At 44.6% G+C, this 26,109-nt stretch overlaps 1 protein-coding gene across 4 annotated transcripts in view; it reads right to left on the minus strand.

Moving 5' to 3' along the window:
- Positions 1-26,109, minus strand: part of CACNA1C (calcium voltage-gated channel subunit alpha1 C) — a 658,891-nt gene that overhangs the window by 77,878 nt on the left and 554,904 nt on the right. For 2 of the 4 annotated variants that reach the window (XM_049627022.1, XM_049627024.1), the window contains exons 19-29: positions 22,439-22,571; positions 18,086-18,215; positions 16,637-16,696; positions 12,152-12,258; positions 9,909-9,996; positions 9,013-9,120; positions 8,111-8,163; positions 7,640-7,786; positions 6,067-6,268; positions 4,337-4,495; positions 3,607-3,717 (exon numbers count right to left, since the gene is read on the minus strand). In XM_049627022.1, coding sequence (XP_049482979.1) covers positions 3,607-3,717; positions 4,337-4,495; positions 6,067-6,268; positions 7,640-7,786; positions 8,111-8,163; positions 9,013-9,120; positions 9,909-9,996; positions 12,152-12,258; positions 16,637-16,696; positions 18,086-18,215; positions 22,439-22,571 — 1,298 coding nt within the window. Of the gene's footprint in view, positions 1-3,606; positions 3,718-4,336; positions 4,496-6,066; positions 6,269-7,639; positions 7,787-8,110; positions 8,164-9,012; positions 9,121-9,908; positions 9,997-12,151; positions 12,259-16,636; positions 16,697-16,837; positions 16,898-18,085; positions 18,216-22,438; positions 22,572-26,109 lie in introns of all 4 variants that reach the window. The other 2 variants (XM_049627026.1, XM_049627025.1) reach the window with 2 other exon arrangements.

A 26,109-nucleotide genomic window follows, 5' to 3' on the forward strand; every position in this document is an offset into this window, starting at 1 on the left:
GCTGGTGGCTCCCCTTTCACCTGACATTCTCACCTTGGGTAAAGTCCAATCTGAAGTTTTCAATGGGATTGTACTGAATCTATGGGTCAGTTTGAAGAGAAATGACATGTTTATAATATTGAGTTTTTCAACTCATGGACATGATATTTCTCAACTTACTTAGTTGTCTTTAGTTCCTGTCTATGAAATTTTATAGTTTTCTCTGTAGAGATCTTAGACATTTTTGGTTAGATTTATTCCTAGGCATTAGATATTTTTCAGCGCTTATTATAAAGTGTATCTTAAAATTTTTTCTGTCTTTGCTGATGCATTTCAATTCATTATAGAACAGTGCAGTTATTTAGTTACCTTCAGAAAATTTTAACCAAGACTTTTCCATGCTGACCAACTTGGTCCTGCACAATCAGGTAGGACCCAGGTACCATTCAATGTCTCCAAGTATCTCCTACTCTAGGGAAGGGATCTCCTTTGGCTTGCTATTAGGTGTGGAATCAATACTACTATTACCTACTGCATTCTCTTCAGACATCACCACAGATCTCTGAGGTGGGGGACTGATTGCTCTAAACTGGTTTATATTCACCCATAGTTTTTGGTGTGTTTTGAATAGAGTGTCAACTTAAGGAGTGGGGCAGTTGGATTTAGGGCAGGGATTTACTTGAGTAAATTCAGTTTCCATAGTGTGGTGAGGAGAACAGAAATCAAGAACTTGGCAACATCAATCACCATGAAGACAATGAAAGAACAAAGTAAGAGAACAAAGTGATCAGCCAACTCTGACCAACCAACCAATCACAGACACTGAAAGAATAGAGAAGAAAAGTCAAGCACTGGGAACTTCAGGTAACTTCTCCCTGGTTACAATTGATGCCAGTCTTCTACACCCTTGCTACCTAACTGATCTTTCACACCCAATGCTTATAAGTGCAGACTCATTCATATCATAGATAAATAATCATTATAGTGAAATAAAAGGTGCTGAAGAGAATCTCAGTTAATGGTGAGATATGAAAGCTGTTCTGTATTTCAGGTCACTGTATACACCACTGGTTCTTGGCTTATAACACCAGGGCTTCAAGTTGTTTCTGGTTTGATTTTATGCCAATTTTGGAGGATGCTTTTCTTGGAGTCTATTCCCTAAATGGAGAACATAGCTTAATGAGAAACTAGGACACCCTGTTCTCTTCAAGTCTCCTTCCAACTGGTCAACCTTCCTTGCTTGGCCAGCCAGGTCCAGTGACCCTTACCCCTCTTATTATCAGAAGTACCTTTTGAGGTATTCACAGAAAATATCCATTTTTCTCTCAATTTACACCACAGTTTGACCCTGGCATGTGTGAAATGCAGTTGACCCCAGGATAGCTCTCTTATTTCTTTGGGAAAAGTTTCTCTTAATTTATTCCATCTTCTCACAATAGAAAACTAGGGATTGAGACAACTAGGAGTCACTCTATGGTTTAGACCACATCAGCTAGCTACTTCCTAGAAAATGGCTTACTCCTTGATCTGCAGGATTTAGGTAAGGGTGTCTTTCAGGCATAAGCCCCTGCAGGGATCAATTTCATTTTCTTCTTAGGGCAGTTTGCTTAATACATCTTCTGTACTTATGAGGTATAATTCAGAAAGTCCAATGCAGGGTTCTGAAGACTACATCAGACACCATCAGAGACACATCTGAGTCAACTGTGGAATGACTCAAGGCTTTGAAATATTTAAACCATATGTCTCATGAAACTAGGTGAAAACGATGCCAGTTTCTCTACTAGAGGCTGTCATCTGAGACTGAAGCTCAACTTGGCAATGATCCTGTATTCCCAGCCTCACTGGTCACGTTGCTGTGGGCTGTGAACCTGTCAGTACTGCTGAGCCACATGACTTGGAATAGGACCACAGGTAAGCAGAGGTACTGTGGGCCCCATGGAAGGTGGCCAGGGACATTTAGTGGTCTTTTCTAGGCCAGGACAATATTTATGCCCCTGAATAAGACTGGGTTTGGAAGGGAAAGTGAAAAGAGTATATTTTCTGCACTGGAGGAGGTAGGAAAACACCATTATTTTCACCAAATGACATTTATTAAGAGTCTTATCCTCTGAAAATTAGCCAAGATTCACAGGCATTCTTTGAGAGAAGGAGTAAGTATTACAAGAATATTGTCTGTCTTATCTTTGAAGTCTCTCAAAGGTTGTTTCCCTCTTTCTGAAAAGTACCCAGCAGAACACCTGACATGGAAGGTGCTTGCTAACAGCTTGGCACAGTGGAAATGACATCGACTATAAAGTCAGAGGCACCAGATTCTATTCCCAGTTCTGCCACTTAATAATGGTGTAATTAATATTACACTTAATTGCTCTGAGCTTCATTTCCCTCTTTCCTAAAAAGAGGATGCTAATACCTTTCTTATGATGGTGTTTTGAAGATTATATGCAATTAGATATGTGTAGCACATGGCAGGTTATTCAGAAATGTTAGTTGAATTTTAATTCAAAGAAGATGACATCATGGTAAATGAATACAGATCCAATAGCCAAGGAGCACCCCCTCTGTCCCAATTAATCCCAGGACAAGTAAAAATTTGAATAAAAATGGAATATATGGTCAAGGACTCTTCCTTTTTGTCTCTTTTTGATGTGTTGTATCTGTAAAAACTAGTAAAGGAGGGGGAGAGAAGGCTCAAAAAGCTGGAGAGGTTTCCTCAAGTGTGGAGCCATATGATTCTCTTAAAACCAACTCTTTCCTTCTTATTGCTCTCCAAAAGGGGTTGTGGTAGCCAGAGAAGCCACTGAGTTGCTGCTATACCCTCCCTCAGGAGTAGCTGCCCATGTTGTGAATCCCAAGCCAGGGGATGCCAGTGATTCTGACCTGTCTTCAGGGGTGGAAGATGGTGGGTGATATTCAAGTCAGTTTACTCCTCCATTATCCAGGAGAAGGGAGTAGGGCTGGTTAGGGGGGCACAGAGAATCCAAGATGACAGGCAATCCAACCTTCCCTACCCTGCCTCATTCAGCCAATAGTTCTAATCTTTCTTCCAGGCTTTGTTTCTAGAAGTTGCTTATAATGTCTGCTTATAAGACATTTGCCCTTTTTGTACTGGAAAGTGCAAGGGAACAATGATGTAGCCTCTGAGGAGGGGAACAGGAGGTCCCCATAGGCTGGAATGCTGAGCCCTGAGCAAATGAAGCCCTGGCTGAGCTTGAGGGTGGTCTGTGCAGCTGATAAAGTGAGAGAAGAGTAGAACAGCAGCCTGAGTGAATCTGGGGGGCTGGTTGTGAAGAGGTTTGGTTTGCCAGTTGGTGGGAATAGCTTATTCTAGATTATGTGTTGGGGGACCATCATCTGCCTCCTTGGAAGAAGAGGCTTGGCTCAGGGAGGAATCTGTTTCCTGTATATCCCAGCCGTGGACTAGAGTAGAGACTTTATCTCAAGGGGTTGTCCTGGTCCAACTCCTGGTAGATTTAGGAGGTATAACATTTGTCTTCCAAGAACATTGGGTCTTTCACTGATTAGTTTTGCCCCTCACTCTCCTTCTTTCAATACTGGCACTCCTTCCTCCCCTTCTTCTCCATCTCTCTGGTCCCTGCAGATCAGATACCTTTTTCAGAGGCCTACCTTGGGTTTGAAGGCAATGAGCTTCAGAATCATCTCCACAGTGAAGAGGCCAGTGAAGAGCATGTTGAGGATGTTCATGGCGATTTTGAATAGGCAGCTCTGGCCATAGTGCTGAGGGGAGGGGAAAGATTGTGAAAATGAGGCGGGAACATCCCTACTCCTCACCACCCTCCTCTCAACAGAGATCTTCTTTGAACTAAAACCTGGAAGGCCATTCACATCTCAATGGGCAGTAAGATGGACTCAGGAAAACCTGCAAATTCTTCCCTTCTCTGCTAGCTCTGAAAATGCAGGTTGGCAGAATTCTGTGTTCCTGCTTTGATTGGTTATGACAACTTTATGGAGACTTCTGGCTTTTAGGAGAGCTCAAGCACAAGTTGACTTCCCTGAAGACAGGTGGATATAAAACCAACCTCTACACCCATGCCTCACTGACAATAATGAGCTCTTCAAGCTCCCCCTCTGTTCTCCATTTCCTTCACTCTAAATGTTTTCTTAACCCAGGCTCCTATGGATTCTTTCATAAGATGCCAGAGAGGAGCTCATCCTTGAAAGGGACATTTATCTTTCTCTATCTGGGAAAAGAAGACAGTTCTGCTCTTTCTGCTTCCTTGGTCAATATGAAGATGACACGCTAGAGACAGCCAGGCAGGTCTTCTACACTTCATATCCTTCCCTAGCATTCTCCCTCCAGCAGGCATCACGTATCCAGGGCCCCCCTTGCACTGACCTGCATTGCCAAGCAGATGGTGTTGAGCAGGATGAGGACGAACATCAGGTATTCAAAGTAGGTGGAGTTGACCACATACCACACTTTGTACTGGTGCTGGTTTTTGGGGATGTACCTCCGCAGGGGCCGGGCCTTGAGGGCATATTCGACACACTGTCGCTGGGAGGGAGGCAGCGGGAGGGTTGGGGTGGGAATGGAGAGAGGGGGTTAGTAACCTGGATGATGTGGGTGGGGATGGCAGAGGAGGGGGGATGTGGATGAAATTATACACCTTGGGAGTCAGAGAAATAATCTACTGCTCTACCTCATTTATAGGATTGAGAGACTATTTGGACTTAAAAAAATTTTTTCTGTAACTCCCTAAATGAAGGAAAGAATTGCCTCTAGTCAATCTCCTTACCAAGATTTAGTCATGGAGTTTGTGTCTCATTTTCTCAACTTGGTAATGTCTGGTATGCTGCCAACACTTAGTTGGCATTTGATAAATACTGAATGACAGTTCCTCTTCCCATTGGTTATTTCCTATACCACAGATGCTCCTTGGGGCACTTCCCTCCTCAACTTTTCCTCCTATCCTAAGTCAATCTTCCTTATTTACCCATGTACACAAGATCTGAAGATAGTTCATGGATAGGGGAGGAGATCTTAGGCTGATGACATTCCTGAGACTCCAGAACAGATCTAGTTCATTTCTCTGCACTGTGCCCAGATTCCTATGTCAGGAACTGGCAAGTCATTCCAGCCTCTTCCTTTACTCTCAGCCTCCACACCCAATCTCTAAGCCTGACCAATTTTATTTCCTCTTATTTTCTCCACCTCCACTATCATTAACCTGATAGTAGATGAGGGTCTAATCATCTCTCATCTATATTTTCTAATTGGTCTCCTTCTTTCCTGTCTTTCTTCCAATCCAGAGGTCATAGAACAGCCAGAATGACGAGTCTAAACTCAAGATGTTGACATCAAAGTCCATGAGAGGTCCAGCTGGTCTAACTGGTGTAGAGCTGAGTGTCTTGTGCTATGTGCTTTCCCATATGAGACCTTAAGTTACTCACACACAGGGATATAACTCCTCCTTACTCTCCCCATTGAGGAGTCTAGCTGGGGAACTGACCTCAGTGACAACATGTTGCAGCCCACTGTAACAGCTTCATTCTTCACTGATGGAGTTGCCAACTTTCTCAGAGGCCACAGAATACCTTACTGTCCTGGCATTATCACATTATTCCTACTGAAGCCTCTTTCTTGCCCCCACCTCATGCACAGGCCTCTGTGTTTTACTTAAACCATTTAAGAGTTTTCTAAGGCCCTTCTCTTCCTCACCCCTGAAATCCTCACTGCCTCATTGTTATAGTTTCTTTCTTCATTATCAGTGTGCCAACCCACGTGGGCACTTATTAACTTGTTAACTTCTAAGAGATAGGGTGTGAGGTTTTTTCTCACAGCATCTATCATGGAGTCTCCTTAAGTAGGTGCTTAACAAATATTTGTTGGCTGAATGCCAGATTCAGGATTTGCAGAGATTTGCATTTATTTTGTCCAGGGCCTTCCAGAAGACTGACAGCCCTATTCCCTTGTTGAGGAGCAGACAGATGATCTTAGCATCTGCATAGATCTCTCTTCTGACCTCAGCCTCTCTTCTGGGTTGGCCACAGGCTGCCAACTGCTGTTATTCCTCGCATGCTCCCCACCTGGACCTGCCACCTGTTCCTCTCTTCCTAGAAAGCTACCTGGTTCTTGTCCAGTTCACAGTTCTTGTATTCCTGCTCCCCCTGCTCCTGGAAGGTGACGATGACAAAACCCACGAAGATGTTCATCATGAAGAAGGCAATGATGATGATGTAGATGATGAAAAAGATGGAGATCTCCACACGGTAGTTGTAGATGGGGCCCTTGTCTTCTGTGTGGGAGTCGATGGAGCGGTACAGCAGCCTGCAGGAGGAGACAGGCCCCACAGAGGGAACCGGAGAAGCAGTGTCACTTCTGTGGAATGACAGCACCACTACTCCTAGGTATCCTCAGGATCAAGGGTGCTGGAAACAGCTCTAGGCTGGGAGTCAGAAGATCTGGGTTCAAGTTCCAGCTCTGCCACTTACTGGAGTGGAACCATGGACAAATCACTTAATCTCTTTGAGCCTCAGATTCTTCATTTGTGAAATGGAGAGACAATAATTCCTGACTTTCCTACCTGGCAAGATAGTTGATATAGTGTATACGAGGGTGTTTTGAAACTGTCAAGAATTTGTAAAATGAGTCATGGACATTGATTTCAAATACTGGAAACATTAGTAAATATTGAAACAGCTTTGCAAACTGGCATAGGCTCAGAGGATGTTACAGTGAGCATAAAATAAATCTATCTGAGAGCAAATATCCATTTTGATAAAAATATTAGATAAAAATGACCCAAGCTTGTTCAGATCATCAACAATGGTTTGGGTTTATACTTAGGTAGTTTATATATGTATGCCATTATATGTGTATGTTTCTCTTCATGGACAGGGATTAACTCCTCTCTTTCTTTTGTTACTCTGCACAGTACTTGGTTATTCTCTAGGTATCATCTATATTTTACCATATAATAATGGGACTCTTATCTAAGATCCATGTGTGGTTACTGACTTAGGAATATTTAGAATTTTCTTTCTTTTAGATGATAATTTCCCTGGAGTGCACTGGGTGGGGTGTATGGGGAAGCAGGTGTCTATACAAAGATATATGGAACACCTGATGCACAAGCTGCCTGGTAGAGGTGATAACACTGTAAAGGGCCAACCAGGCTGGTCTAGGCATGATCTCTGCAGAGGAATTTGGACTCAGGCTTCCATCCCTTTCTTACTTTTCACCGTAATTATAGACAAGGCTTTTTCCAAGGAGACTGAGGTAGAGTCTAAAACAGATATCTTTGCCATCTCTACCCACATTGAGTGCATTTTGGGATCAGTAATTTTGAATCCTGTCTAAGGGCTATCTAAGGGCTCATACCTAGAGAAACTCACCCCATTCCTATGTGTCATTAGAGTAATGATAAAGACCCCTATCATTGCAGCTCACTCTGAAGTAGGGAAGGAGAGCTAAAAGAAGATCATTTTTGGTTGGAATTTCTGAAAATTTGACATCTTCCAGAAAAAGAATAGCCTATGTTTCAGCAGTGACCATGGTATGCAGATTGTCTAGGAACAAACCCTCATTGTTTGGGGAGGACACAGGTAAGCACAACCTGAGTGTGGGACAGTAATAAAACTTGGGGGAATAGCTTGGGCTCTAATATCAGGGTGGACAGGCTGTGACTTGCATACTCACTCTGGCCACCCCTCAAAAGTGGAGACGGTAAAGAGCGCCATCATGGCTGCCAGAACATTGTCAAAGTCAAACTTGCTGTTTTCCCAGCTGCGAGGCTGGATGATGGGGTGGTCAACTTCCCCATCCTTGTATGTGATGTAGTTACCCCTGAGAAAGAAGGAAGAGTTAATTATTGTGTTTCTCACCCTCCTTCACACCTGACCCACCAATGACTCCTGGCTTGCTGGGTGGGATGAGACTGGCTAGGCTTAAACCCCACAGTGTGAGCCGTTGTGAAGAACTTCAGTGGGTAGACCTTTCAAGAATAGATAATCTTACATTTCATGTCAACAGTATCACATTACCCAAAGGTAGAAGTCCACCTGTCAGTGCTATCTGAGAAAGAATGGACTGTCCATCCTCTCAGGCCAAGTCACTAACCTCCCAGAATTAACTATCCTTGGTGCTGGCTGCCCTCCAGCTTGTACTCACTTGCATTCCGCCTCGGTCTGCTTGGAACTATCTGAACAGGTGTAGAGCTTTCCCTGGAAGGCAAAAGAACAAAGTGATTGGAGATATTCATTAATCAATGAATCAGTCAAGAAATGATTAGTGATCATGTCTATAGCCCAGCACTGTGCTAGGAACTTGGGGCAAAAAGTACAAGGTGAGCAGAATCTAACAGGGAAGCCATGACTCACATATACCAAGCAGTCAGTGAATAAAGATGCTCAGTGCTGGATGTACCATTGAAATTTTTAAAAAAGGGGGGAACTCCACTCCACAAGAGCTGGACTCTTTTGGCTGGCCTAAAGAAGGTGGAAGTGGAACAGGTCTCAGAGGGACAAATTAAATGGCCAGAAATCAGGTGAATTTATATGGTCAGTGGGAGAGGGCAGGGGGAAGAATGCTTCAGAAATAAAAGGATTAAGGCAGAAAGAGCAGAAACCAAGGAAGCCAGCCTCACTGTAGCCGGGGGGGGGGGGGGGCCTTGTCAAGAGGCAGTGAGAGAGAACCTGGATGGATGCAGTGTTCTGAAAGCTGGCTGGAGAAGGGTGGATTTGATGCTGTCAATAATGGGGGACCACTGCGGGGGTTTGAGCAGGTGACTGGCACGAGGCTTCAGAGGATAAAAGTCCCTCTCCCTTTCTTGCTAGAAGGAAGGGAAGGGATCAGAAAGGCAGTCTGCACTGCAAGACCAAGGGGGTCCTTGGCTTGGTGGAGAGTCCTCCTTCCCAGTGGGGGATGCTGAGGGAGGGTGTTTGGAGGTTCCACTCATCCTAAGTCTGACCCAGGCCGCTGCCCTCTTTTGAGTGTATCTGCCAGCAATCTTTCTCAGGCATGCTGACAGGAGGGGAAGGAAGCAGGAGCACAGATCACAGCCAAGCTATTACCTTGAAAAGCTGGACCCCGATGCAGGCGAACATGAACTGGAGCAGCGTGGTGACAATCACGATATTCCCTATGGTCCGGATGGCGACAAACACGCACTGGACCACGTGCTGTGGTAGGAAGGGAAGGCAGGGGACAGGTTTCAGGAAGTGCCTACAGCCTGAGCTTCCATTAGCCAAGGCACGAACCTCTCTGAGGGAGGCTCATGGACAGCCCCTTTGTCACCAGAGTGAAAATATGACTCAGAGAGGCCAAGCACCTTCCCAGGTTCACACGGTGATGGGATCCAATGGAACTCAAAGTCCCTTGTTGGGCTTTAGGTGACTATAGGGACAAAAGCTCTGCTAGTTTCCCATTTTATAGGTGGAGGAATATGGGGGCCTCATCTTCATGTGGGGGCCCTGGGTTTGTGTGTGTGTCTCTTTTATGCACAAGTTTTGCTTAGAAGTTCCTGTTTTGTTTTTTTTTTAAGTTTATTTTATTTATTTTAAGAGAGAGAGAGAGTGCAGGGGAGGGGCAAAGAGGGAGAAAGAGAGAATCCCAAGCAGGCTCCATGTAGCTGGGCACAGAGCCTGATGGGGGGTTTGAATTCGTGAACCATGAGATCATGCCCTGAGCTGAAACCAAGAGTCAGACACTTGACTGACTGAGCCACCCAGGAGCCCCTAGAAGTTCTGATTTTGAACAGCTGCCTATCCTTGTTCTCTTCACCCTGAAGTGGGACTAGAGGTACAGGCTGGAGAGTCCAGGCTCTAACACAGCAGCCATTTGCTCTGGCCATTTTTCCTCTGTCCAGCCCTCCACCCCCACCCCCCTGCCTCACTTATATCCCCCCAGTCCACAGCTGGGTTGATGCTTGCTCTGCTGATGGCTCCTCACCTAGGCCCACTCTTCTCACCTTTAGCCCCTTGGCCCTGTTGATGGCCCTCAGGGGCCTGAGGACTCGCAGAACTCGCAAGATCTTCACCACATTAATTGCACTGGACCTGGGAGAGAGAAACAGGGCAGGGGAGTAAGCTCCTGTTGTGGTGGAGCAGGAAATAATGTGAGGGAGTGTCCTGACAGGCTGACCCCAGGCAAACTTGAGAAAGTGTAAAGTCTGTTTTGAGGACTTTCTTATCCTGGGACAATTCTCTACTCCCATCTACCATCCTAGAAGAGCCTGGAACTTGCCAGTGACCCTGGGACTTCCTGTTGGTGTGTAATAATATGAAAAGCAATTTACCAGAAGTCATTAGCAATATAATGTGTTACTCAGGGGAGCTTTAGTAAAGAAAAGAGAACCCCAGCTCTGTCGCTTAACAGCCAATTCACAGAGGATAAATTCCCTAACTTTTTCATCTGTAAAGTGGACCTCATAAATTGTTGCAGGGATTAAATGAGGAAACAGTATCTGCATCATTTGCAGTGTGCTTGGTGCATATTATGAACCGAATAAATGGTAGCTTTTATTATTATGTCTGATGAAGACATCACCGATCTTGAAGAAATGTTATACAGATGGTGGAGCTTCAGGCCTTGTTGGCTGGAGGTGATGGAGGAGCTATTCTGGTGTTCTCCAGGCAGTTGCCCATTACAGGTGTATATAAAACCACCCGTTCATAACACAGGACTTGAAGGAATGGATTCTACACAGCAGGTTCCACATGCCTGGATGCTAGGGCTTGGCCAGGATTTCTGGGAGCCTCGGCTTTTGCTGTTCCCTAGTGGAAATGAGGCACTAAGGTGCAGTTCTCCCCACAAGTCCCTCGGCAGGAAGCCTGCATGGTTTCTGGAGTTATCCATCCATCCAGGTGGGCTCTATCTCAACCCTCACACACTACCCATTTGCTTGAGATATCCTCACAGTCTTTCAGAGAGCCTTGTACCCACTTTGGGACCTAAAAAATGTATGACACATCAGCATGAGGTTAGGATAATGTGCTCAGGAGGGAGCTGGTAGATCTGATTTCTCTGGTTCACGGTTCTTTTATCCGAAAGGATTCAAAGGGCATTCCTAGTTATCCAAGTATCTCAGGGAGGGAGTCTGTTTGTACAGAATGGCAATGGAAGGGATTTTAAGGTTAGGTACAGAAAGCACAGACTAAAGGGGGGGTGGTTCTTGGTTCAAGGTTAAATAGTAGTTTAGTGGTAGTGCTGGGATTAGAATCTAGACCTGTAGGCTCCCAGCAGACAGCTAAGATGATCACAGAGATGATAACAGATGATCACAGAGAGTGTCTCACTCCTGTTCCTCCCATGTCTGCTCTTTCTAGGCTTACCGTGAAAACACCCTTGGGAAAGGACACCCAGGACCCCTTTCCTCTGCCATTGGTATGACCTTGGGCACATCTCATGCCCCGAATCTCAGTCTTCCTATCTATAAAATGGTGGTAACAGTCCCTGCCCTGCCTGCAGCTTTTTTTGTGAGGACAGTAGAAGATTGTGCATGTGAAAGGGCTTTTAAGTTGAAGGCAGAGTTAATGTTATCAGCAGATAGAACTTGGGAGAAATTAGTAATTGGCTCCTTTTAAACCTGAGCAAATTGGCAACCTTGGTTGTATGGTGGAGTCACCCAGAGAACTTTTAAAATTCCTAAAGCCTGAGCCTGTAGCCCAGACCAATTAGATAAAAACTTGGGGAGAGGGATCTAGGCAAATGTCTTTCCTGAAACTACTCAGTCCATTCCACTATGCAGCCAAGACTGAAAATCTGTAATTCCTCTCTTTCTCTGTCCTCCACTCCCTTCTTCTCATCAGGTGCTTTGACTGGAGAGAGAAAGGGAGGGAAGATGGACTGGAATATCAGGGCTGGTTATGGCAATGGAGGTCCCTTGGAGCTGAGGGTAGCCAAGGGCACTGGGCAGGTAGTAGAGGAGATATGAAGGCCCTGGAGGCATTCCTCTCATTATAACTGGGCCTGGTCCTGCCTGTCATGCCAAGATCCATATATTTTAAACATATTCTGGCTGGATGGACATACCCCCCAAGTGTCACACCATTGAGGATGTGACAAAAAGCCATCATGTTGTACATTTCAGGGGTCCCTCCCTGTTCCTGTCATAGAGTGGTGGCCATGCAAGACTTCAGAGTCTTGATCGTTCTCTCTGACACCCATTTCTAGTTGTGTGGTCCCATCATTGGCTGAGGGAGTCCTACTCACTGGATGCCAAAGGAGATGAGGGACACGCTGACCACCAGCAGGTCCAAGATGTTGAAGTAGTTCCGGCAGAAAGAGCCCTTGTGTAGGAAAGCCCCATAAGCAGTCATCTGCAGGGAGGCAAAGAGAAACATGAGCATGAGTGGTCCCTGCCCAAGCTCCAGAGTCCCCCTCATGCCTCCCTCTCCTCCCACAGCATCCTTTGGGTAGGGCAAGCTGAAGAGCAGTGAGAGGACTGGGGGCAGGCAGGACTGCAGAAAGAGAGGCAGGGCCAAGGACAATATTCTGCAATCATTTATATAACCACAAAAGAATTCCAGGCTCAGGATGGTTAAGTGGCTCCTTCCACTTACTAGACCACACCAGACTCCATATTTGAAGCCTTTTCAGATTGGGCCCTGCCATCTATCTCTCATTTTCCACTGTTCCTCATCACAGGTCCCTGATCCTGGCCCTGAGGGGCCCTTTGCTGACACTGCCCAGACCAGGTTTCCCTTTGTATGCAAACTTCCCAACCTCCTCTCCAAATTCTATCAACCCCCAGAGCCAGGTTCAGATACTAGGCATCTGGGGAAAGGTGGGACACACCTAGTATGGTGACCAACTGTCCTGGTTTTCCCAGGATTCCTGTTTTGGTACTGAAAGTCCTGTGTACCACCCAGGCAACTCTTCAGTCTTGGGCAAACCCAAGTCTTGGGCATCCTAGTGCCCAGTGAGAAGTTCCACCAATACATTTGGCAATTAGCATTCCTCCACTTCCTAACCTTAATTAGTGTTTATGATCTATGCCAAATATTCTAAACTCAATTCTATTATCTTCCCTTTAGACTGATGTTCTTTAAGGTCCAAGCTATGTGAACACACAGAGGGACAATGTAGGACCATGGTTAAGAGCATAGGCTCTGGAGCCAGGCTGCCTGAGTTTGAATCCCAGCTCTATCATATTTTGTTTGTATGGCCTGGAACAAGTTACTTAGCTTCTATGTCCCTGTTTCCTCATCTGAGAAATGAGGGTAATGATAATGTCTACCCTCTAGGGTTATTGGCATCAAATGAGTTATTACAGGTAAAACACTTACTATCATCAGAGAAAACTAAACTTGAGGCCAGATAGATTGGATTTGAATTCTGGATTCTTCCTATATAAGGATGTTCAGTTTCCCCATCTACAAAGTGGGCATACTATTCCCTTTCTTTATGAGGCACACATAGAAAGGCAACATGGAGGTCCTTTGAAGACTAAAATGGGAGCACATGGGATGGTGATTATTGTTACAGGACTTGGCTATTATTATCTCTCTCTGAGCTCAGTACAAAGTCACTGTAGATGCTCAACAAACAGCCTTTCCAATTCTGTTGATTTGAATTAAGAGCCAGCAGATTTCCAGGTTAAGGGTTGTGAAAGGCCATGGGCCGTGATGCATCAGCCAAAGGGAACAATTTGGAGCCGGTGGCTGAGAGACTGAGAGCAGCTCCCTGGTCATCTGGGGTCCAGTTTATCTCTTTGGAATCAGAGCATGCCCAGGGCAGCATGTCCGCAGAGCAATTCAAAAGCAAACACAGGGGGAACTGACAAAAATAGCTCTTGCAACCTAATTCTTTCCATTTATCTCCTACTGCAGGGGGTCACAGGGGACTCAGGCACCTGTGTCCTGCAACAGTTTCTAGAAGTGGGTATATTATATAAAAGGTTGCAGGGGAATATAGGCTTGCCATCTGGAGGAGCTTACTGTCTTGTCTCTCAGTGAAAATCTAGGAGGGGCTTGCTGTCCTGTCTCTGAGTGAAGATCTAGGACTGCAGGGACTGGATTTGGGTGGCTCCTATAATTCACTTAAACAGAGAGCCTCTGTGCCTGCAGAAGGCCAAGCACCTTGCCTAGCCATTCACTTTTAGTTTCAGAGAAGGCACTGAGTCTGACCCTGCCTCACTCTTGTTTCAAATATTGTGAGGACACTACTGAGCATCACAGAGCCCTCCACGGTCAGGGAAGAGCACTCCTTGAATAGGTGCACTAGTAGGGCTCACAGTGCCAACGTCTGTCCTTTGACTTTGGGGTCCTATTTGTCAGGGACCTAGAATGAGACCAGCACTCCAAAAAGTGTGTGTGTGTAAGGGGTGGGAGGGACATGCCTGGGCAGGGCAAGCAGAATGGCCTTAGGAGAAAGGGCAACTGGGTGCTGAAAAATGAGAATTTATTTGAAAATTATTCCAGCCGTTTAAGACAACAGAAGAGGCCAGGTTCAGGTACTCAGTGCAAAGTGTCCTTTCCATACCCCGTTTTGCTAATGGCCACACAGTTAGTTCTAAGCCATTGCATAGGAAAAGCCTATTGCTGCGGTATTTTCAGCCTCAGGAAAAAAAAAGGTGGCCATGAGATTGCTGACTCTCTGAACTTGAAGGGCAGGAAAGACGCTCTGTCCAGTCACAGGCGACTACTGCCTCCCCAGGCAGCTCTTCTAGTTACTAGATGTATCCTATAACTTGTACTTACTGCTGGGCCCAGTTCACCTCATCCCTCCTCTATGTGACAGTATTTTGCAGTATTCAGGCCAACAGTCATGGTCCTACAAGCCTTTTCTTCTTAAGGCCAAATATCCCCAGGTCTTTAAACTGTTCTTGACACTAAATGCCCCTTGGACAATGAGACCGTTGTCTGTGCCATGGTAGAAAGCTGAGCCTTCAGGCAAGGCAGAGGGGCCCAGTGGAAGGAGGTGCAGGGAAGTGGGGTGGGGACTGGGCTTTATATTTAGAAGCACACTGAGTATCAAAGGGAGTAGAAGAGGGAGAGGGTGAAGGGAGGGAAGGCTCTTGCCATGATAATGTTTGCAAAGAGATCTTTCACTTCTGTTTGCATGGCAACCTTGAAGGATAAACAGCACCACTGAAATCCATAAGGGAAGCTCTGTGGAGGAGTCCTGAGAAATGGGCCTCAGAGCTTTTCTTATACCAGGAAAGAATTTTGGGTGTTTGTGTGCCTCCCTGAGTCTGAAGTCCAGAACTCAGCTCACCATGGAAAGGGGGTTTTACAGACTACATCTCAATGCAGGTAGACAGCTTTTGGTTCCCTTTTCCCACCCCCAGGGATTGGGGCCTGGTCAGATCCACTGTCCTAGAGTAGAAGAGGAAACCTGAGGAACTCCCTTGGTCACTGGAGCCAGGGACAGAAGCTGGAGGTCTGGACAGCTCAGCCTTTTGGGGACACAGACACAGTGAACACTCAAAACGGCCCCACTTAACTTGTATCTGGATGTGACAAAACTGTCATGTACATTAAAAGTCTGGGTCATGACTTAGAAGTTGCATCAGGAAAAGAAGGGTCTGCAGGCTAGCTGTGGCACATGGTCAGATGTGGACAGTGGCTGGCATCAGCCCCAGGGAGGGGGAGAGGGAGCCTGGACTCCTTGGGAGGAGGAGTCCCAGATGAGTCTCCCAGGAAGAAGACACCAAGCTGAAGGATATATTTTAGAGCCTACAACCCTCCTGTTCAGGTAAATGAGAAGAAAGCAAATGCTGAAATGTACTTTTCCTGGGTCTCAGAACTCACATCCTGAGTCTCAGATGGAGTGGTTTGGCAATACATTGTTTTAGAGGCTCAGATGTATACTGGAAAAACTTAGAAATAATAATAAAATAAATATAAATAATATATTAATTATAAATTAATAGAAGTAATAAAATAAAACTTAGCAATCTCTCTCATCCCAATGCTTTCAGAGGTGGGTTCTACCGATGGGGTAAGTCTGTAGAAGTTCTGCCATCAGGGGTCAGCAGCACCTGGGGCCACCAGTCACAGGCCGGGCCAGCTCCATGTGCTCTCAGGACCGGGGCTTGGGACCTGGTTCTTCTTTTATGCTTAGGGCAAGGGGCATCGTAACAAGGCTTTTCAACAGGAAACTGAGGACTCAAGTAATCTACAGTCGTCTGTTGAAAGCCCCCAATGGAAGACTGGCCCCAAATCTTGCATTAATTAGGCCCATGATTCCTATCACCCAGGCCCATCTGGAGCCTAGCCCTGGTGCCTGCCACTTGTATGGAGGAAGGTGTTGACCAAGGCTGTCCAAGGGCATGGACAAAGTGATTTCCCATGCCCCATGAGCTTTTCCACTCTTGGAGTTTGTGCAGCATCTCCTCTGGGGAGGAGGAGGGAGGGGGAGTTCTAAGCAGGGGTCAGTCATCAATGACCCGGAGGTAGGGTGTGTGGGGGTGGTGGGGCACAACACGCATTGGCACAGTGCCAGACCTGGTGACAGGACATCATCAGTGTTGACACTGTGAGCCTTCCAGCCTTCCAGGCTGACAGGAGGCACAGCAGTGGCGGTGGGTTTCTTCTAGCTTCTGAGCCTGAGCAAAGTGAGGGGCACAAAGTGAGGGGCACTAATTCATCAAATTTCATGCTTGAGAGTAAAAAAGAGTGAAAGAAACAAGAGAGAAAAGAGACAGCAGATATAGAGAAATAGGCAGAGAGTGCATTGCTCAGATTGCATTACCTTAAGGATAATTTCTAATGTAAAGATACTAGTGAAGACATAGTCTGCATTGCCTAGGATCTGAAAAATAAGCACAATTGGATTAGTGGCTCTGAGAGTGAACTCGACACCAACAGAAACATGTGTGTTAGCGCCAGACAGCAGCAGAGAGCTAGTGGAGGCTCACGGAGGACAGGATGGGGAGAGGCATTAGGGCTTTACCTTCAGAGCAATTTCAATGGTGAAAATGGTAGTGAAAACAATGTCAAAATAAAACAGAATCTGCAAAACAAAAAGAAACAGGGTGGGAATGGGGTGGGAAGGGAGAGAAGCAGGATGGAAGGAGAGGTCAGCGGACATTCACCAGAAAAGGAGTCACTCTTCAGAACCACACTACATGTCATGTGAGCTTTTCCATGTGGAGACAGACAGTTAGGAGATGAGTAGCATATACACAGCATTGGATCCTGAAGTGGGGCTGGCCTCAGGCAGCTTAGTGGCTCCACACGAAGTCCCCAGACATGTGAGGGGAGCTTCCAGGGTCCTGGGTCTGGGCAGCATTTGGTTGGATGCTTTTCTCATTAATCCAATTTACTTACAAACCCAAATCAGACCACTGGGATGCTTGTCAAAAGGACAGAGAGTGGGGTTTTCTTTTTATTGCAGGAAAATGCAAAATACTTAACTCACTTTGGTGTGACTCAGCTGGCTTCTCATGTTGGTGGAAATACTGGTGTTGTGTTCTTTGGGGCATAGGAAGGAAGATCCTTAATGTGAGGACTGCCGAGGCTGGGGGCAGGCTACGTGGTTCACGCTCTGTTATATCTCAGGTGATGGATCAGAGTTAGGGCCAACACCTTTTTAAGAAAACTCTGGACCAAGCAGGCTGCAGGACCACCAAGTGGTTTGGCATGAGTATGACTTTAGGTTGGTGGACTCTTCTCTTCACGTCCATCTGGTTGGGATTTGACAAAGTCTTCAGGCTTCGAGATATAGCAGTTCTTACTCTAGCCTTTAATATTGTTTACCAGAGCCTTGGGTGGGTCTCTAAATTTAATTTTCTACTCTACAGAAGGTCACTGAAGCTCTCTTTTGTATAAGGTCAGCCTCATCTTTTGCACCTATTTGCCAATGCTCCCCCTATCTGCTTGGTGATTAGGACCAGTTAGAGTTTATTGGGAGCAAGGCAGGAAGTCAGAGGCTACTTTTTACTAAGTACATAGGGAACCAGGGAAACATCCATAGGGCAATGAAGGTCCTGAATTTTGCCAATCAGGCCAGCCTTGGGTACAGGTTCTCTTATTCATTTATGATGGTTTCTACCAAAGCCCTAATCTCTTAAAGAAATGTTTATTGTGCATCTGATTATAATATTTGGAATTGGGGTCTTGATTGAGGTTGGCAACAGAGCTCTGGGCCCAGTCCCATCCTTGGGAAGAAGAGGTGCAGGGGACAAAAGGGAATGCATACATGGTTCCTGAAGGAGGTGTGCTGGACAGGGTCCTCAGCTGCCAGGGAAATGCTGCTGAGCAGAATGAAGAAGAGGATCAGGTTGGTGAAGATCGTGTCATTGACAATGCGGTGGCACTGGAGGCGAAATCTGTGTGGGGAGGAGGAAAGAAGGACCGAAGTATGTCAGAAAGGTCAGGGAAGCAGCTCCTGGGTCTCCGGAGCTCAACTCCTTCTTTCAGCTTATCAAAGGTGCTTGTTAGTTTGAGAGTGAGCTCTTCAACCTGAGGTCTTACTGCTGAGGGTAGTGACAATCACATCCCACCCCCCTCTACACCCTCAGTGTGAGGCACATCTGTATAGAACTTTGCAGCTATAAAGCACTGTCACAGGTAGTAAGCTTTTGACATTTTGGAGGGTTACATCTGAGACCTTCAGGAATCCCAATATTTTCATATACTGCTGTGACATTAACAACTGGCTTTTTTGGGGGGACTTCTTTTTCCCCATCATTAAATCATTTTATAAGATCTCCTTCATATTTTTATATACAGGGAACAACAGATCCCACCTAGAGTCGATGCTGAAAGGCTGGCTAAGCCTACTCTCTGGCTAGGCAATATGCTCCTGTGTAATAGCTCCAAGGCATGCAATTCAATTCCACACTTCAGCACAATTATAAAGAACTACATGGATGGACCTCTGGGCACTCATTGGTAGTACCACAAAGGCTAAATCCTTGAATGTCAAGTGTGTCTTATATACTATCTCATCCTGGCAGCTCAGGAAGGGGATATGGGTGTTATTATCTTCATTTTATAGGTAAAAACACTGAAACCCTGGAAGGAGAGGCTGGCCCAGAAAGACAATTTGTAGAGTGTTGTGTGGGGGGGTGCGGTGTTCAGGGCTTGAATCCAGGCTTTCAGACTTCTTCTCACAACATTGTAGTGCTCTGAGAGACCCCACTGCTGCAGAAGCAGCAAATCTTGGAAAGGGAAAACTCTATGGGACAATTCTGGCTTCATTAGAGTTAGAAGGTCTGCATTGATTATCCTTTTCAAACAAATAAGCAAATCCACTGAGCCAGGGTCTGTGTGATAGGTATCCAGGAAGGGCAGAGTTGCCTGAGAATAGATGCTAGTAGTAGCACTGCTATGGGGAAACTGCATTTCAAGCCAGTCTTAAGGTAGGGCACAGAAGCTTGGGACTTTTAGGCTAAGCCAACACTCATAAGAAGCCTCTGGAAGAAAGCTTCCCAATATTAATTTAGGTCCACAAGAATCTGATGAAGTACTGAGGTCACAATCAAAAATCATTATGCACATAAGAGGATGAACTTCTAAGATGAGAAATCAGAAGAAACAACAAATAAATGATTTAGAACGCCCTCCCAAAGACTGTGTATACTGAACATATCAGGTAGAGAATGTAACAACTATATTTGAAATATTTAACAGAATAAAGGACTTGATCACAAAGTTGAGGAATTAATAGGAGAAGTATTAGATATAGACAGATGGCTCTAGAAAATCAAGCTGCAAATGGAACTGTTTGAAATGAAAAAAAAATAAGTCGATATAAAAACTGGTTTAAACAGTAATGTAGACAAAGTTAAAGAGAGAATTAAGAAATTGGAAGATATAACTGAGAAAACTACCCTGAATACTAAAAGAGATATAATGAGGTGAAAGATTTATAAGACACATTAAGACGTAGGAGGACAGAATGAGAAGGTTTAACATATGTCTACTTGGAATGCTAGAAGGAAAGAACAGAAAGAGATTAAGAGATTTTCAAGAATTAGCAATTCTCATTCTAATTTTTAATGTTTTTTTTTGACAATTAGAGAAAAATATAAATCAATAACATTCCAAGCAGGATTAATGGCCAGAAATCCATATCTAGACACACGGTAGTATATCTATACAATACCAAAGGCAACATAAGATATTCAAAACAGCTAGAGGTAAGGGGAAGATTATCTACAAAGGAATGATAGTAGGAAAAATACAGTATAATAATACCTTTGATATATTAAAAGACAAATCCTGTCAACCTAACATTGTGTACACAGCAAAACTATCTTTCAAGAACAAGAAATGAAAATAAGAACAAGAGATAAACAGGTCAAATGACTTTATATAAAGAAACACTAGGGGCTTTGGGTCAATACTACCCAAAGCTATCTACACATTCAATACAATCCCAATCAAAATTGCACCAGCATTCTTCTCAAAGCTAGAACAAGCAATCCTAAAATTTGTATGGAACCACAAAAGACCTCGAATAGCCAAAGTAATATTGAAGAAGACCAAAGTGGGAGGCATCACAATCCCAGACATTAGCCTCTACTACAAAGCTGTAATCATCAAGACAGCATGGTATTGGCACAAAAACAGACACATAGACCAATGGAATAGAATAGAGAACCCAGAACTGGACCTACAAATACATGCCCAACTAATCTTTGACAAAGCAGGAAAGAGTATCCAATGGAATAAAGACAGTCTCTTTAGCAAATGGTGCTGGAAGAACTGGACAGCAACATGTAGAAGAATGAAACTGGACCACTTTCTACACCATACACAAAAACAAACTCAAAATGGGTGAAAGACCTAAATGTGAGACAGGAAACCATCAAAACCTTAGAAGAGAAAACAGGCAACAACCTCTTTGACCTCAGCCGCAGCAACTTCTTACTCAACCCATCTCCAAAGGCAAGAGAAATAAAAGCAAAAGTTAACTATTGGGACCCCCTCAAGATAAAAAGCTTCTGCATTGCAAAGGAAACAGTCAATAAAACTAAAAGGCAACCAATGGAATGGGAAAAGATATCTGTAAATGACATATTGGACAAAGGGCTAGTATCCAAAACCTATAAAAACTCACCAAACTCCACACCTGAAAAACAAGTAATCCAGTGAAGAAATGGGCAGAAAACATGAATAGACACTTCTCTAAAGAAGACATCCAGATAGCCAACAGGCACATGAAAAGATGCTCAACGTCGCTCCTCATCAGGGAAATACAAACCAAAACCACACTCAGATACCACCTCATGCCAGTCAGAGTGGCTAAAATGAACAAATCAGGAGACTATAGATGCTGGCAAGGATGTGGAGAAACGGGAACCCTCTTGCACTGTTGGTGGGAATGCAAACTGGTACAGCCACTCTGGAAAACAGTGTGGAGGTTCCTCAAAAAATTAAAAATAGATCTATCCTATGACCCAGCAATAGCACTGCTAGGAATTTACCCAAGGGATACAGGAGTGCTGATGCATAGGGGCACTTGTACCCCAATGTTTATAGCAGTACTTTCAATAATCGCCAAATTATGGAAAGAGCCTAAATGTCCATCAACTGATGAATGGATAAAGAAATTGTGGTTTATATACACAATGGAATACTATGTGGCAATGAGAAAGAATGAAATATGGCCTTTTGTAGCAACATGGATGGAACTGGAGAGTGTTATGCTAAGTGAAATAAGTCATACAGAGAAAGACAGATACCATATGTTTTCACTCTTATGTGGATCCTAGAAACTTAACAGAAGACCATGGAGGAGGGGAAGGAAAAAAAAAGTTAGAGAGGGAGGGAGCCAAATCATAAGAGACTCTTAAAAAACTGAGAACAAACTGAGGGTTGATGAGGGGTGGGAGGGAGGGGATGGTGGGTGATGGGTATTGAGGAGGGCACCTGTTGGGATGAGCACTGGGTGTTGTATGGAAACCAATTTGACAATAAATTTCATAGTAAAAAAATAAATAAAAACATAAACAAAAACAACAACAAAAAGAAACACTAGGGGCTTCTAAAGAATGTGCTTTAGGAAGAAAATGATTACAGAAGGGTGGACTGAGATACATGAAAAAATGGTGAATGAGTAAAATGGGAAGTTGTATGTAAATCCAAGTATACATTGGTCTATATAATAATAATGAAAATGATAATAATGTCTAACTTGTGAAGTTAAAAATAAAGGACAGGACTAAAATACTAATTAATAACATGTAAGGTAGGAGGGCTGAGAGAAGTTAAAACAGTATAAGCTCTTTCTATTTTGCAGGAGGAGGTGTAAGATACTGCTTAACTTCAGATTTTAAGTTAAATAGACTTAGTAAATTACCAAGGGTAATCACCAAAAGTGTAGAAATAGAGTTTACATGTGTCAAAAAATGGAGGGAAAAACAGACCCAAGTCTTCTGATTTGGAATATAGGATACTTTTCCCTAAATCAGTGCCTGTTTGCACAAGTTGTGGGGGATTGGGAGAGTCCCAGGCTCCACTCAGAGGCTGGAGGATGTTAGCATCTGTTGTGCTTGTAGCATGGAGAGAGTAGAGTCCCACCTTCCCCACCATTCTTGCACACCTGTTGTTGGGGCTGAAGATGAAAAATGCACTGGCTTCTGGCATGGGCACTGCCTTTTCCTTAAGGTGCAGCTCAGAGAGTGGTCGTGGGCGGGGGCCCACAGGCATCTCAGGCTCCTCTTCATCGTCTTCTCCTGTAAGAAAAAAAGCACCATTCTAAATAACTCCACTACTCCCACTAGGTTTTTACCACTATGCTGCCTACTTCCAGATAGCTTCCTACCAACCAGAATCAAGACATCATTTGCATCTCTGAAAATGAAGGGTATCAACAAAGACATTCAGCTCTCTCCCTGTGAGTGCTGCTAGAATCTTTGTTAGAGAGACTTTTCTGGCAGCACATGACAAAGGGGGTTGTAAGTAGGGTGGCTAGTTCATGTCAAGGACTGTCCTGGTTTTTAAACTGAAATTCCCACATCCCAAGAGACTCCTCAGTCCCATGCAGATTGGGATGGTTGGTCATTCTAGTTGTAAGGCACTAGGAAAGGTGATCGGGGAAGACTGGGGCATTGCCAGGTGTGCCTGTCCATCTAGGCTGCAGGTAGGGTAATGGGTATGGCTTAGGTGACTTGCAATCAACTCCATCCTTGGAGTTTAAAATCAACACTCCCATTCCTGAAAAATACCAAAAACTCATGTGCTGTAGGGATAATAGGACAGTGATGTTGGCCACAAAAGGCACTTCATTCAAAAGACTAGACATTAACACTAGTTTGAGAAGCCCCTTTGTTATCCTGGGCAGGGGCCACATTTACTGTGGACCAAAAGCAAAATCCTTTGCTTACACGGCCACTGCCCATGGAAGGAAACTACTACATATCTTGTTCTGGTCAAATGCATTTAAAAATGTTTAGAGAGGGAATGGGAGTAACAACATGGGTTCTCTGGCCATGTCTAGATCCAAATCTTGGCTCTGTTTCTTTCTGGCATTTAGTCTTTCTGGTCTCAGTTTCCCCATCTGCAAATGGGATAATAGTACATACATACCTCAGAGTGGCGCCTGGCACATAGCAAGTGCTATATAAATGTTAGCTGTTGTTACTATCTCTACCCACAGAGAAGACTCTTAGCCTGTAAGTAGTGCTTAGCATCTTTCTCAGTCTGATCTCTGCCTGCTGTTATTCCCTAACAAATTTTCCACTCACATCAAACTGTTTTCTGAAGGTTTGTAGTAGTGGGTTGAATAACGTCCCCCCAAAATTCATGCCTACCTGGAACCTCAGAACATGACCTTACTTTGGAAACAGTAACTTTGCAGATGTATAGTCATGATGAAGTTATACTGGAGTGGGGTGGGCCCTAAATCCAAGGACTATTATTCTTATAAGGAGACACAGACACACACACACGCATGAAGACAGAGGCAGAAACCAGAGAGATGAGGCTGGAAGCCAAGGAGCACCAAGGATTGCTGGCCACTGGCAGAGATGGGGACAAGGCGAGAATGGGATTCTTTCCAGAGCCTTTAGAGAGAGGATGGTCCTGCTAATACCTGCTTTCAGACTTATAGGCTCCAGAACTGTGAGAGAATAAATATTTGCTGGTTTAAGCCACCAAGTTCATGGTAATTTGTTATGACAGCCCCAGGAAATGAATACACTCGCCATGTGCTTTCTCCTTTCCTCATGCTGTCTCCTTATTTGAAATGCTCTCATCTCCCGGTGTAGAGCCAGAAGGACTCCCAGGTAAGACAGCATCATTCACTTGGCTCTCCCGAATACCTGGGCTCTTGAGAATGACCTTCATGTGATTCTAGCAGCCCTGTCATTCTCCTGCATTCACTCGGCACTTGGGACCAAATACCTTGAATGCCTGACTTTACATGTATCTGTTCCATCTCTTCATGTGCTGAAAACCCTGGAGAGAGACACTCTGCTCAGCACATAGTAGCCCTTGTTTTTTGATTATTACACTTTCACATCAACATCTGCTTTATAAAGAAAGGGACTTTACAAAAGAAGAGGGTCAGGTGGAGACTAAGCTGGTTGGAAAGATAGTTACAGGACGTTTATCTTAGGGACCAGCCATGTCTCTGCATGGTCTCTCTTCTTCTGGTTAAAATGAAGCTAGGTTGTGCCAAGAAAAAAAAATGCCTGGCACAGATAGTGGTTCTTTTTTTTATTTTTTAAATATAATTTATTGTCAAATTGGTTTCCATACAACACTCAGTGCTCATCCCAACAAGTGCCCTCCTCAATGCCCATCAACCACAGAAAGTGTTTTTTTTTTTTTTTATCAAGCAAGAAGCATTTAGGGGCCTAAGGCTTTTTGGGGGGACCAGAAGAATATAGGAATAAATCAAATTTTTATCCCCCTGGCATAATTAGAGCTGACCAGCAAAACAATTAATCTTTTTAGCAGAAGAGAGGCACGAGGTGAACAGGCCAATGGTTGAAGCTTTCTAACCAAACCTTGGTAAGTAAAAGAAAGGCAGAGTCTCCTTGTAAAGCAAAATAAGTAAAACAGGAGTTGGCCTGAATCACAATATTTATAAATGAAATTTAATTGAGAAGGATCTTAAATTCCTGCTGAGCTGTTTGTATTCTTTTCAGTTTTGCTCTAAATGACCCAACACTTTCTTATTCATGATAATTTGGTAACAGGTAATTTAATGCTTATTTTAATCATGTGTGTTTATAGAAAAACATATTTACTAGCTTTGTGTTTTTCCAAGTTCCTGGTGAAGAATTTTGCATGCTCTTTCATCTGCAATAGCTTGCCTCATGGTTTGTGAAGCTCTACCCTGATTTCCATTCCTGGGGAGAAGCAAGTCAGTTGGTCCATTCAGACACACATGAGCTGAATTCCAGGCATAGTGTTTAGGAGGAAACTACTTCTGAAGGACAAACACAAATCTTTAAAGGGAAAGAAATCTGACAGATGTGATGCTTTGCATGTATTAAGTGTAAGGAGAGAGGTTGGCAGGGGAGGAAAAGTCAAGTAAAGTTCATTTTTGGGGTTGGCAACTGAGTCGCCTAGACTTCCACTCCCAGATGCCAGGGGACCCTGTGGGATCTCCAGTTTTCCCATCCCCATTCTTGGGGTTTGGAGAAGTGTGGCCAGTAAGGTGTTGCCACACTTCAGGGTTGCTGCTGTTTTCCAGATGGCTGGGTCCAGTGCTCAAAAGTAAAACCACTGCGGGGCTGGATGCCCCACTCTTGGTCCTTGGTGATCCATGTCCCCTACCCATTTGACACTCGTTTTCACTTCTGTGATTTTGCTCATGGCTGATTCAAATAAAAATAATTACTTCTAACACCTACTGCCTACAGTGTACCGAACACAAAGCTGTGGTTCTTGCCCTCAAGGAACTTACAGTTTTTAGTGCAGCCCCAAAGTTCATTGGTGTGATTGGCACCTTGAGGTGAGCTTTGTGGGTGGAGTACTGAGACATAAGGCTGAGGATGCCCCTGTTGCTGCACTGGGCATCTTCTCTGCTGGCTCAGTTTAAAACCTCATCTCCCTCCACTGCTCACTCTCTCCCCCTGACTTCTAGGCCACTAGCAAGTCCTGCAAAATGCAGTGCCAGTCCTGCCACTTCTCTGTCTGCAGCACCACCACCCTGGGCTGAGCAGCCACTGCCTCTCACCAGGACCACTGCTAACATCCTCACTGCCTCCAGTCCTCATCCTGACCATCTACTGCCCTGTCTTTATGCGGCACAGTCTTCCA

Source organism: Panthera uncia, chromosome B4, assembly GCF_023721935.1.
Source record: "Panthera uncia isolate 11264 chromosome B4, Puncia_PCG_1.0, whole genome shotgun sequence".
Taxonomy (NCBI): Eukaryota; Metazoa; Chordata; class Mammalia; order Carnivora; family Felidae; genus Panthera; species Panthera uncia.